The sequence below is a fragment of the Lissotriton helveticus genome, chromosome 5_1 (genome assembly GCF_964261635.1).
Source record: "Lissotriton helveticus chromosome 5_1, aLisHel1.1, whole genome shotgun sequence".
NCBI classification, from domain to species: domain Eukaryota; kingdom Metazoa; phylum Chordata; class Amphibia; order Caudata; family Salamandridae; genus Lissotriton; species Lissotriton helveticus.
In genome coordinates this window covers 21,124,322-21,137,093 of record NC_136065.1, presented here as the reverse complement: position 1 = coordinate 21,137,093, position 12,772 = coordinate 21,124,322, and the positions used below count along the sequence as shown (strand labels likewise).

Below are 12,772 nucleotides of genomic sequence, written 5' to 3'. Positions count from 1 at the left end.
ACAACTCTGTCACTGCTATCTTGCAAATGGGGGGACCCAGCCAACCAGAGAGAGGCATATGCCCCCCTCCCACTGGATGGTGGGATAATAGGGGGTGTACCCTCCCCAAGCAAGGGACCCATTGGCCCCATCCTCTACTTGCCTGACACACCCCTAAATCCAGTATTTTGGGGCAACCCTGAACCGTACCTCCTCAGACAAGAACCGACCAGAAGCAGTGAAGAAGACCTGAAGAAGCTGTGCTTAACTAAGAAGAGGACGACGCCCACTGACTTGGCCCCAGCCCTACCGGCCTGTCCCCACCTCGAACCACCTCCAGTGAAATCCCGGTTTCGTCCTGCAGCCAGCATCCTCAAGAACCCAAAGGACCTGCCCTGCCTCCCAAAATCAAGACTGTCTCCCATGAGCACCTGATTTGCTCACCCAGAGACTCTGGCTCCAGACAAATTTGTGAGTCTGCACCCGACGCCCGAGTTCAAGTGGCCCAACACCACAAGGACATCTCCCCGGCAATCCTGACCTGAGATCTGGTGATTTCTGACCAGCCTCTAATCTCCAAACAACGCCTGCAGCCTTTCTAGAGGATCCCTCTGACCAGAGCTGGTAAGAAAACCCAATGCCTAAAGACACACCTGCACCCGACGCCCCAGGACCTTGGGTGGCCAATTGACGGTGTCCCAGCATCCTCAGGCATCCCACCTTACCTCTCCAACCGGTGGTCACCTCCAGAAGATCTTTGTCCCTGAGCCTGCATTTTTTGTTACAACCTGAGGATCCCCTTTGAAAACAACAGGGCACCCTAACAGCACCCAAAACAGCACCCTGCAACCAGCCGCCCCTGTGCCGCTGCTGGTGCGCTTTGCGTGCTTACCCGGATCCCCCTTTGACCTGAGTCTAAGACCAAGGCTCAGGCCAACCTTTTGGCCTGCAGCCAGCAACCAGAGTACCCCTATTCCCCATTGGATAACATTGGGCCTCAGCACTCTGCACCTGGCCATCCTAGTTCCTCTGAGGGTGTTTTAAGAGTGCATCCTTGACCCTGAGGGAATCCTGGTTCTAACCCCGAAATACCAACTCCTGCAAATAAGTACTTACCTGCAAACCGTTAACTTAATTTCCTCCAATAGGATTGTATTGACTGCTTTTCTTGAAATGTTCGAAGTGTGGAGTTGGTTTGTAGGGAACATTAAAAAAATGCATATGTACTAAAAGTGAATTACCTTTTGTCTAGGAGCTGTCTCAGTGTGAGATATAGGCATATCACACTGGTTAGCAAAAGTAATCTGAAAAGTAATGTACATAGCAATCTGTAAAGTAACTAAAAAGTAATTATGAACGGTTGACTTACCTTTAAATCAGCCAACTGCATTTGAACCAGCATTCAACTGTAAAATACTGCATAAGATTTTGCAAAGTATTATGTCACTTACCTACACCAGGCTTGTTCTAGAAATAAAATAACTAAATATTTTTGACACAAACAAATTGGTCTGAATTCAGTCTTTGAGTTTGTGACATAATTTCTTGCCTGAGTGTGTATAATAAAGGTTTAACACTACCCTCTGATAAAGCCTTACTGCTCGCCCACACTACCACAAATAGAGAGTAAAGTATTATCTACTTTTATCTCTGCCTACCTTTGGGGTTCCACTGAACTCCGTGCACACCATACCTCACTTTGGTATAGTATAGGCAAAGGGTAAAGTGTATCAATCGCTTTGGTTTCCTACTCTGCAAGGTGTGTGCATCACATTACTTTTTATTTTATTCTAGCAAAAACCCTCTCCTTTCTTATGGTTATTTGCAACACTATCTTGCCTATTATTTTAAAACTCCTTTTCCACTGACAGTCCTCCAGAAGGAAAAAATGGTGACTGCTTTATACACATTTCACAATCTACTCAGTACACCAATCCGCTTCTAAATAAGCAATACACACCAACTCTTGGTGAAAAAATGTGAGAAGACAAAGTGACCCCTCACGGGCGAACCACCAAGGGGGTAACTGGCAGGTTCTCACCAGATAAGCCCACTGTTCTCATCATCGGTAGTCACTTTATCTCAAGAAACAAAAAAGTGTCCAAACAAAAGAAAACAACGGTGTGGGTGCAATGAAGTGACAAGTGCACTCTATGATGGTGGAAGATGCCTTAACACACAACTGGTTATCCAAAAAAGAAGCAGAGTTTCTGGTACAAAAATATCCCAGAACCCCTTATTTTTACACGATCCCCAAGATGCACAAAAACTTGGAGAATCCACCAGGCCGTCCCATAGTGTCAGGTATTGGCTCCATTTTAGAGCCTTTATCAAAATTTGCCAACGCATATCTACGACATTTGGTTAAAAAAACGGACACATATTTGAGAGACACGAAAACTGAATTACCGCTTTACAAGAACTTCACTTTGACCCTGAGAAAGAACTACTCGTATGTCTCGATGTAGAGAGTCTCTATACCAGCCTGCCCCATGATGAGACACTCAACATTATAGAGGAAGTCTTATTCTCCAACCCATGGGAATATCAAACACCTAGACACCTAGTGATGGAATGCATCTCGCTAGCCCTGACCAAAAATGTTTTCCAGTATGAGAACACACTTTACATGCAAAAACATGGGACCAGCATGGGGAGCACCTTTGCTCCCAGTCTGGCAGGGTTGTATGTACATCATTTGGAGAGTAATAAGATCCTCCACCTGGACAACCATTTCAGGCGTAACAGCAAGACCTGGAAGCGGTATGTTGATGATGTTTTTGGTCATCTGGGAAGGTGACACCACATCATCCAATCAATTTTTGATATGGCTCAATCAGCAGAATCCATTCCTAAAATTCACCAGCATCGTATCATGTGACCAATTCGTGTTTCTGGATTTGAATATTTACCCTGAAGATGGTAAGTTAAAAACTACCACTCACTTTAAACCCACGGCAGGGAACTGTCTGTTGCTATATGATAGCTTCCATCCACGTCATCTACGCAACAATCTCCCTTATGGGCAATTCCTTCGCCTGCGCCGTAACTGCACCAACCTCACTGACTATAAAAAACAAGTGTCTGATCTGAAGATCAAATTGACTCACAGGAACCTTCTCACCCCCATCATAGACAAGGCAATGAAGAGGGCACATAACAATAACAGAGAGGCACTGCTGGAGGACAGAGTCCAAAAGGACTCAGGTGCTAGACCGGTCTGTGTGACCACATACAATACCCACTCCAACAGGATATCCAATATGGTCAATAAACATTGGAGCATCCTCAACTGTGGTGACTTCAAACTAGAGAAACCTTTTTTTTGCACACAAAAGTGGTAGAAACCTCAGGGACATGATTGTCCATACACCACCAAGAGCGGAAACCACAATGATCACAAGAACCCCCAGTCTACAACCGATCCAAGGCCTCCACCTGCAGCACTTGCCACCTGACCAAAAAGAGCCGATGGATTAAGTTCAGGAATGGCAGCGAGTAGGAGCAAAGGCAATTTACAAATTGCAATAGTCACAATGTCATCTACATGATTACCTGCCCACGTGCCCTTGAATACGTGGGGATGACGTCACGACAAATCAAGGTGCGCTTCGGAGAACACAAAACTAACGTCCGATGCAAAAAAAGCACTACAAAGATGCGAAGACACTACCTGACTGAGGGCCATGGGGTCAATGACCTGAGAACTGTAATTAAACAACTGTCAACAGACACTGGTCTTTTGGAAAAAGAGCAACGCTGGGTATTTAGATTATGTACGAACACGATGGGTCTGAACGATAATCTACCCTGGAGTATGTTTACCTGAATGCAGGGGTGCGCAAACTGCTTGTATACTTGCCTTATACTTATGACTTTAGCCAATGGTGGGTACTTTTGCTCATATAGACCTCATACATCTTTCGCAATACTACCACGATGGGTCTAAACGATAATATACCCTGAGTATGTGAAACTGAACACAGGTCCGAGAAAACCGCATATGTTTCTTGCCTTATACTTATGACTCTACTGAGTATTGGGCACTTTGCTCATTGAGACCTCATCCATTTTGTGCAAATACTACCACTGAGTTGTGCCTTTACTCATTTCATTATTCAATGGTCAATCGTTATTTTCAGGTCTCGCCTTTTCCATTCCAAAGGAATGGGAAATGGAGAGAATTCAAGTGCTCAAAATACTTGTGAAACCAAGGGCTTTTTGGTGCGGTTTTCTTTGAGTTCACGTGAATCACGTGACCAAACGAGCACGCGCATCAACCTCCCTCCCTCCCTCCTAATTGCATTTTGTTCACGGCCGCCACCACATCAAAGGGCTTCTCCTAGCGTGTGCTCTGCGGCTTCTCCTCCCCTAATTATTCATGGCTGGCCGGTGGCTGGCCGTACTTTCAGTTTCCTGGCCGCTCTTGTTGCTTGCGCTGTCTTTCCTCCTCATGCAACTCCCTCTTCTCCCCCTCCCCTACCACAGATCGCTTCTAGCGGCCACCGCGCTTGATCGCAATCACTTTTACTTTCGCAGCCAATGCTTGTTCCTTTCGTACCCTCACCACCCCGCTCTCTCGTTGTTCGTGCCTTACAGTCGCTCTCGCGCACTCCCTCATGCCCTATCTTTTGCGTGTTTTAATTTCGCCTAACTTCTCTGTTTGTTCCAGGTTCATAGTTTAGGTTTCGCCTTCACTTTTATCGTCACGCGCGCACCACGCGCGTCCTAAGATCTCCGTCTTGACTGACTGCCTGCTTCCCTCTTAGTAGTACAACACTAGACCGCGCCCCCTTCAGTTTATTTTTTGCAGGCGGTGTCACCCCTTCACGCTTCTCAGCGGGGCTACCCCGTCAGCCAACTTTTGCACAACCAGCATTTTCTGGTGAAGTAGTGTGGCTCACTGGTTAGAGGCGGCAGACCCGAGAGCAGAGGACGGCCCGGGACCAGGGTTCGATTCCCGGCGCGGCAGGTTTCTGGACCAGGGTCAGCGGACTCGATAATTCTCTCGCCTCGGTGCCCACTCTGATCAGCGATCACACTCGGCAACTCTGGGCATTAGCTTGCCTCATCTTCACTAACGGCCCCACCAGACCGCCGGGGATGCCTGGTCTCACCCTGGAGATACCCATTAAGGGACCATCTCTCAGGGAAGCCAGGAAGGGTTTCGCAGCGGTCGAAGCGCCTTGGGACCCTACGGGTAAGTAGTGCGCTATATAAATGCCTATACATTTACATTTACATCTGGTTAAGGGAGGATCCCAGACCCCAGACCCCCTGTAGACACTCCACCTTCGCATCGGTCACTGCGATCCTTGGCTGCCTTATTAATTGCGGGAGCATCGCAGTCAGCTGGCTCGGCAAAGCCCAGGACCCAAACCCACCAAGCACCTCTGCAGTGGTACAGAACAAGAGTAGGGTAAGCTTTCTGGCTTCAATAAGCCCCAAGAAGATGTTTTCTTAAAAATGGGTCTCCAGCTTTTAGATCGCAAATAGCAGCACTGTCTGCATTGTTTAAATGTCACCAGAGCTATAAATAATAACTGTGAACAGTTGCGGGCGGCTCACGCAGCGTTCAAGCAGCCGCCATCTAGCTCATACTCTTATATCTAGTATTTTCCACTCTTATGGTAGTTCACTTCTCTGCAGGTCTGCCCTGAGAAGGCTGTTGTGATATCTGCCTTTGTGGGACACTGATGCTTGTCCTTTGACGGAGTGATTAGTAGTTTCACCCTGTGAATAAGATGGCAGCGGTGTTGCCTGCATCATGAGTGAGGTAGTTGTGCCTACCCTGCAAGGTTCCTGCACTGGAGTCCATGAAACAGTGTTTGCTTCCTGCCCTTTCTCATGCCATGAATGCCTGCTCTGTGAGAGAGGAGGCAGTACTTCTGCCTGTTCTGTGACTGAGTAGTAGTAATGTCTACCCTGTGAGAAAGCAGTTGGGCAACTTTCCTTGAAATGGTGCTGTGGTGCTGCCTCCCCTGTAAGGAGGCTTTAATGCCTGGCACTCTGCAAGGAGAGATTTCTGTATGTGCCTGTGAAGGAAAGTGATGCTCCCTGCCTTGTTACTAATTAGGAAGTGTTGTTACCTGTCATGTCAAAGGGCATGAGTGCCTCCTTGTAACTGACAGTATTGCTGTCTGATCTGTTCTTATACACTTTGTGGGTTTTTTCAGAAGACCAAGAGACAAGGGAGACATGTCAACATACATTTGTGTCTGTAATTCTACCGTAACCTGTTGCACCTTCCAGCCTACCCATACAACCCTCACCAGCATTGCTCCACCCATAGTCTAGTCCTGGGCAACCCCCCTCCCCCCGCTGCTATAGTTTGTCATAGCCACAATGCAACTCTTTAACAGGGTCTTAGAAAGCACTGATTTCAAGATGGCCTAATATTCAGAGTATAGATTAATTTGGTAAGCATCTCAGCCCTTCAACACGTTCCTCAGTCAGGTGATCATCCCCTCTTGTTATTTTCAAATGATGTTTGTCCGCAATTGCCCAGCCAAATAAATATTTATTGCTGCCTGATCTGTTACTGATGGTCAGTACTTCCTTCCCTGCATGGAGGTAGTGGTGCTGCTTGGCCCCTCAGAAGGCAGCATGTTGTGTGTTATGTTGTTAACATAAGGAGTTAGTTTTGGTGCCTGTCCTGTGAGGAGGCAATCATGCGGCCTGTCTTGTGATGATGATGTTGCACTGAGAGTGCAAAGTGGTTCTATCTGTCCTGTGAGGACAGGGGGTTGGGTGGATGGTCGGGGTACCAGCAGCGATGAAGCAGCCTCTCCCAGAAATCAACAAGCATTGGCATAGCCAATAGGTCTCGCCTTTGAGACCTTATAAGTGTTTAGCCATGCAACAGTTAATGTTGCACCAAGGATATTGTGCTGCATAACTAAATACTTATAAGGTCCCAGAAGCGAGACCTATTGGCTATGCCAATGCTTGTTGTCAATGGATTTCACCTGAGATACTCCATTCTCTATTCTATTTTTCTACTTTTAGCCTAACTGCGACTAACCCAGCTTTGCTATAAAACCCCTAATGTGTGGCTATGATGATTAGTTTAACACCCTCTTTAACAATGGCGACTGTTTGTACATAACTCTGCAACACCGTATAGTAACGTCCTGGTAAAGTCTCCTGTTTACGTTCTACGGACCGGCGCACGCGAGTCTATTAATTATGAAGCCAGAGCCTATTCAGGGCAGAGCAGAACCCGGGACGTTTCCACCGGAATCGCACACTAAGCCCAGCGGTCTAGTTTTGTACCGCTTACGATCCTCTATCGGTTCTTTGTCTCAGCCTGCATACAGGGACATGCTGCCTCCCGTGTTTACTACAGCCAGTTATCCAGTTAAGGGCAGTATTTAACGACCTCCTCCTCTCGCAATCCATGGAGCCACAGAGGGGACGGTCGGGTGAGGTAGTATCCTCCCGTATGTGAGTACGGCATAGCCGAGTCCACGCTATGAGTCCAGCCTTTCTTCCTTTTACTACATGGTGGCACAACTTTGTTCATGAAACTTTTCCCATACAGAGTGCTTGATTAAGCACAGGGTCCCCTACGTTTTTCTCCATGAAGGCTCATGAGGCCTGAAAACACTGGATTGCAAGTATGAATTTTTCTTTCTGCCCATTTACGTCTGCTTCCTTACTATACTAAAAACGAAGACCCTCTGCTGGACCATAATTACCATAAATGTGTGTGTGTGGTGTATGTGAATTAATGTGTGCGTCATGTCTAAGTCAGTGTTTTTTTCCACGTTATTGCACTTACACTATTTTTTAGCCCTCTCTAGATTGTGTGATCAATGTATGTTTCACATATTACAGGTCATGACACTCGTCTGGAATCAGCTGATCCAACTAAATATTCCTATTTTTTACCTTCTGTTTAGGCACTTCACAAGTAGTACATACACATAGCATTCCCTATGTCGTGGCAGTATTTCACTGTCTGATTGTGAGCAGTGTAGGGATCTGTGTACCCGTCCTGATGAAGAAGTATCCAACTTCGGAACATGTTGACACAGACACTTGGGAGGCTTTTTGTACATTAATACATTTAAAACCTCTGCCTCATGTCTTTTAACAATACCAGCAGGAGGTTTAATAAAATTCTTTCTAGTCCTACCTGCCAGGTATTTTTTAACATTCACTCACTATTCACCTCTGACCCTACACACCCACCCTCTCTCACACTACACATGGAGGTCACATCAAGTGCTCCCGCGTATTCGTTGGTTAGTAGCACGCCGCGCTCCGTAGATGGGTGCGAAGACCCCTATGATGAAGCATGACACCAAGGGCCCTTTTGGTGTATGAGGGGTATTTTAAAAACACAATGTGCTTCCCAACAAAGTAGGAACCACATCTCCATTAAGACCGTTCATTGAGTTTCACTTTATGCCTTGTGGGTGGAGTCCTTATGTTTATAACTATAGTAAGGGGAGATTGAATCAACTCCCTGTGTCCCGTTGGACACTCCCTCTCTTGATTTAGGTAATGAGGCACTTTCATGGCCAGATTCAGGTTCTAAGTTTCGTATTTACTGCTTCAGATGATTTATTTTCCAAATGTAGTTTTCTTGACTATCTTGAGATTGCCAGCTGATTGTAGGTTACTGTTTCCTGACTGACAGGCCTGTCCATTTTCCCCTTCCGCCCAAGCCCTGGTACGTTTTTCTGGAGTCCACTCACAGGCCTAACCTCTGCTAGCAGCCTAGCCACAAACAACTATAACCTTTAAGTATTCAGCAGAGCACATTTTCTTTCATGATGAAAAGCTGAAAAAACATGCCCATAATGGGATATTTTCTATTTACATGGTGATATGATGTATAGGTAAGGAATTAACTAACGTTTTTGGCCCAGAAAGGTGCTGCCTCACACACATGATGTTAGTTTAGCATAATTTGCCTACACTGCAACTCCATGAGCAGGTCTGAGCTATATAAACTATATAATTGGGAAAAAAATTACAAATACTTCTGAGAAAATGTAGGATGATGCCAATAAATAGCATCATAAAATTATGGCTTGAAAAAAGGTGAAAAAACCAGCTCTTATTCCTGATGATTGCTTGCGTATGCGCAACACTGTGAGAGTCTAAAAGCTAAACCAATTGCATAAGAGAATGCTATAGCAATGTACACTCGAGGTAGGTCTCGCTGGCAGTGAGGTCTGGTTAGCAGGCTTCAGTGCACTCTGAGTCAAAAACCCAGCAGCAGCATCCCAAAGCTTGGGGGATGACCAGGCAATAAGAAGTATTTCTTTTAACACTTGGGCGACTGGTTGTTGTGGGTAGTGGCTTTCTATTCAAACCATCATCACAATATAGAAGGCTTTTTCTTAACCCCTTCATGAACACAAACAATTATTATTAGAGAATCCGTGTATTTTATCAATCTAGTATTGAATACACCTTTAAGCCTGAGACTGATTATCAACATGGGTGTCTGATTAACCCTACAGCAAATCCCAAAGCTAATTCGGTGGAGTTGGCAACCTTTTCCATGATCTCTGCATTTCTTTTCGCTTCATCTAAAGCAACAGTTGTACCATACTTTGCATTTAAAGCAGAAAAGAATCTAGTAGTAGTTGAGGCGCCCACCTCCTCTGTAAAGATTCATCCCCAAAGTGTCTCATAGCTGGAGTACCGTTCCATGTCAAAACTAAGGATAGCATGGATAGACTTGGAATCCATAAATGAAAGATGCATAGCACTGTTGCTGATTGCGCTTGTACATCAACTGTCCATCGGGAAGTCCAAATTCATGAGGCGGTAGTTTGAAAGGAAGATTCTCTATCTCAATGCTACATTTATTATTTCCAGCAAAAACTCTAGACGTTTGCTTTATGGCGCTCACAGATAGACCCTGGCTCGGAGACAGCAAGATGAATGCCATCTGGCATGTTTCTGTTGAAAGGGTTGGTAAACTTATCAGGGCCCTGATCCAAAGAGGGTGATCTAACGGCACTCTTGCAGTCTCTGCCCATAGTAGAAGAGATAAAGTCAAGTGCAGTTGTAACTGACAGGCACACATTGAAAGAGAAACTACCCCCTACATGAACAGGCAAAACTGCATGCAATTCTTTCAAGAAAGCAGATTAATAGTTTATAATGTTCCAGTAACAGCATATAGGAATTGTTCCCATAGGCAGAGCGGGGGCTCCATGTAAGGACTTGTTCAGCACAATTAGGCTTTGAATTGATTCCTTATTCTGCAGGGAATTGTATGCCACCACTAACCAGAGCCTGAAGGCAGTGGCAAGGCTGGGGAACCGGGTTAGAGTCACGGCAGGGACTCAACATCCTGTGATTCTGGGCAAATCACTTAATCTCTCCGTGACTAACAAAACAAAAAAAATGTATGTGTCTTTCTGTAACGCAGCTGGTGCTCATGTAAAGCGCTCTGATACCTCTGGGTCTAGTTCACGCTATATAAAACTACCCTCGAAAAACCATGAGAGGCTACAGGGGCAGCATTGTGTGGTAGGGGTGGAGCAGGCCGTGAAGGTGAACAAGAGTAAGTGTACTAATCACAGATGGAAGGATAGCAACTGAAACTGTTCTGGCAGGAAATCAGGATCCGCTGGCAGGTCAAGAAGGAGGAAAGCTGTAGTCCCTAGGAGGAGCCACTAAATTGTAGTGAGATTAGTGGATTCACATCACTATATTTAACGGCTGTAATGGTGATGTGCAGGACTTGGTAGTTTCCAAGCCAGTGAGGCTAGCATGTACACTCACTCAGCAGGTTGGGGTTCTCTGTCAGACACTCGGGTAAGATTAATTGAACCTAAGAACAGAAACTATAGACCTATTGTGGATGCATTCTGCAATGCTTAGTCATCATTCAACTCTAAATCCAATTTAGCACTTGGGGGTGTTTGAGAGCAGCATTATGTGTCATCTCATGACTATTTTGCTTGGGCTCAATTTTGTTTTCCGCAAATGAATTGCTCTGAGGGTCCATAATGCTAGTGGCAGGACATCAGTCCATTTCATTTGAGTTTCTGAAGATATCTAAGCTATCTTGTTCTTGAGGGTACCATTGTGCTTGTCTACCGTGTCCACTGTAACATTTGGGTATTGGTGGTGTATTTATTTACGTGAAATTTCTCCTTCGATTGTTGCAGTGATCCAATGTTATTTTATAAATGGCCATTCCCGTCGCCTGCCTGCCTGTTAGTTCAGAATGTTATCATTCAACTGGTTAGGAGTTGATGGCACCTGGAGACAGAACTGCATGGAGTTTCTGTTGACTGTTAATAAACTTGGATTTATTTCTACTTTGCTGGTCCTATCATTTTGGGAGGTCCTGCTTTCATATCCACTGATTCTGGATGATATGTAGAATTGAAATGCTGGATCATTCCTTGAGCCTTGAAAAATGCCTGTACAACTGCTGCCCCGTGTCCGTTCTTCTGGCACTCTCAGCATGGCACAATACTCCAATCCGAGGGATTAAATCTGAGTAGCTGTAGTGGCATTTACATGAACAGAGGGTTATGCCTCCACTCATCCTTAAAACCTACTCATGATAACTAGGACATAGGAATGATTAGCATACCTTGACATCTAGATAAAAAACATCTGAAGGTACCTGAGGGAGAGCTGTGGGGAAGGTCTTAATACCCTTTCTGGCATTGCGTGACCCGCAGCAATGGCATACGACTTGCAATAATTCTAGGTTATGGAAGAAAAGAAGGAAGCATACCAGTGCATTGCTGCTGCACGTATGATGCCATCATTGTCAACATGGGGGTGTTCCATGATATAACCTAGCTAGGTTGGGGAATAGAGATTTTGGTTCTTACTCGCCACTCTCAAACGTTTTTTGGGCTTGCAAGGGGTAGGAAGTACTAGACAAATGCCTTATGAATGTTCTCCTGCATTTAAATCATTCATAGATTCAAGTATGCAACTCTCCCATCCTGCCCACTGCTTTCATCCTCCCCATCTCTCGCGATAGACCCGAAAAGGTTTCTAGCTGGCCTTGTGGCAGAATGGAGCCTTGCTTACCAGGCATGGCTTAATCATGGAACCTTACTCAGAAAAACCTTTGAGAGAAACTTGGATTTCTGTGAAAGATTGTTGGCTTCTTCCAAAAAGTCAAATGTGCATTAGCTGTATAGTGAACCTTCAAAAGATACCAGATTGAACAATGTTGTGAAGACATGTAAAATTCCTGAGACACTGTCGCATGGGTGAAAAGTACTGAGTGGCGTCCTGTTACTGATTCATGCACTGGTTTTGTTTGTGTAGCCTTTAAAAAGTCTCTTCTCATTTCTGCATCACTTTATAGCAACGTTGTGGAGGTGCATAGCATCAATTCTGACTCTGACAATGATGAAGGAAATATCTCTTTGGACCTCCATGTCACCTGTGTCACTCCAGACAGCCCTGGTCCTCTGGTTGATTCCACGCAAGACTCTGCCTTTCTAACCCTTGTGAACAGCTCCCCGTTCAGCTCTAGGCAGCAACACAAAAGCACAAAGGTGAGTGAGTGTGTGCAGAACGCCTATTTTTTTTTGTGCCGGGAATGATACTGAATGTATGTAGAGTGGACTTAGCTGGGATTCAGTGGACCACTGTATGTAGCGTAGACTTAGCTGGGATGTAATTGAACACTGTATATAGCGTAGACTATGTTGGGGTGCAGTGGAGCACTGTATGTATCATGGACTTAGCTGGGATGCAGTGGAACACTGTATATAGCGTAGACCTAGCTCGGTTGTAATAAAGCACCTTACATAGCGTACACTTAACTGGGATGTAATGGAAC

At 45.4% G+C, this 12,772-nt stretch overlaps 1 protein-coding gene across 5 annotated transcripts in view; it reads left to right on the top strand.

Moving 5' to 3' along the window:
* DAXX (death domain associated protein) overlaps nucleotides 1-12,772 on the top strand; it is a 1,076,799-nt gene that overhangs the window by 1,010,884 nt on the left and 53,143 nt on the right. For all 5 annotated transcript variants that reach the window (XM_078641632.1, XM_078641631.1, XM_078641633.1 and 2 more), the window contains one exon: nucleotides 12,293-12,485. In XM_078641632.1, coding sequence (XP_078497758.1) covers nucleotides 12,293-12,485 — 193 coding nt within the window. The remainder of the gene's footprint in view (nucleotides 1-12,292; nucleotides 12,486-12,772) is intronic.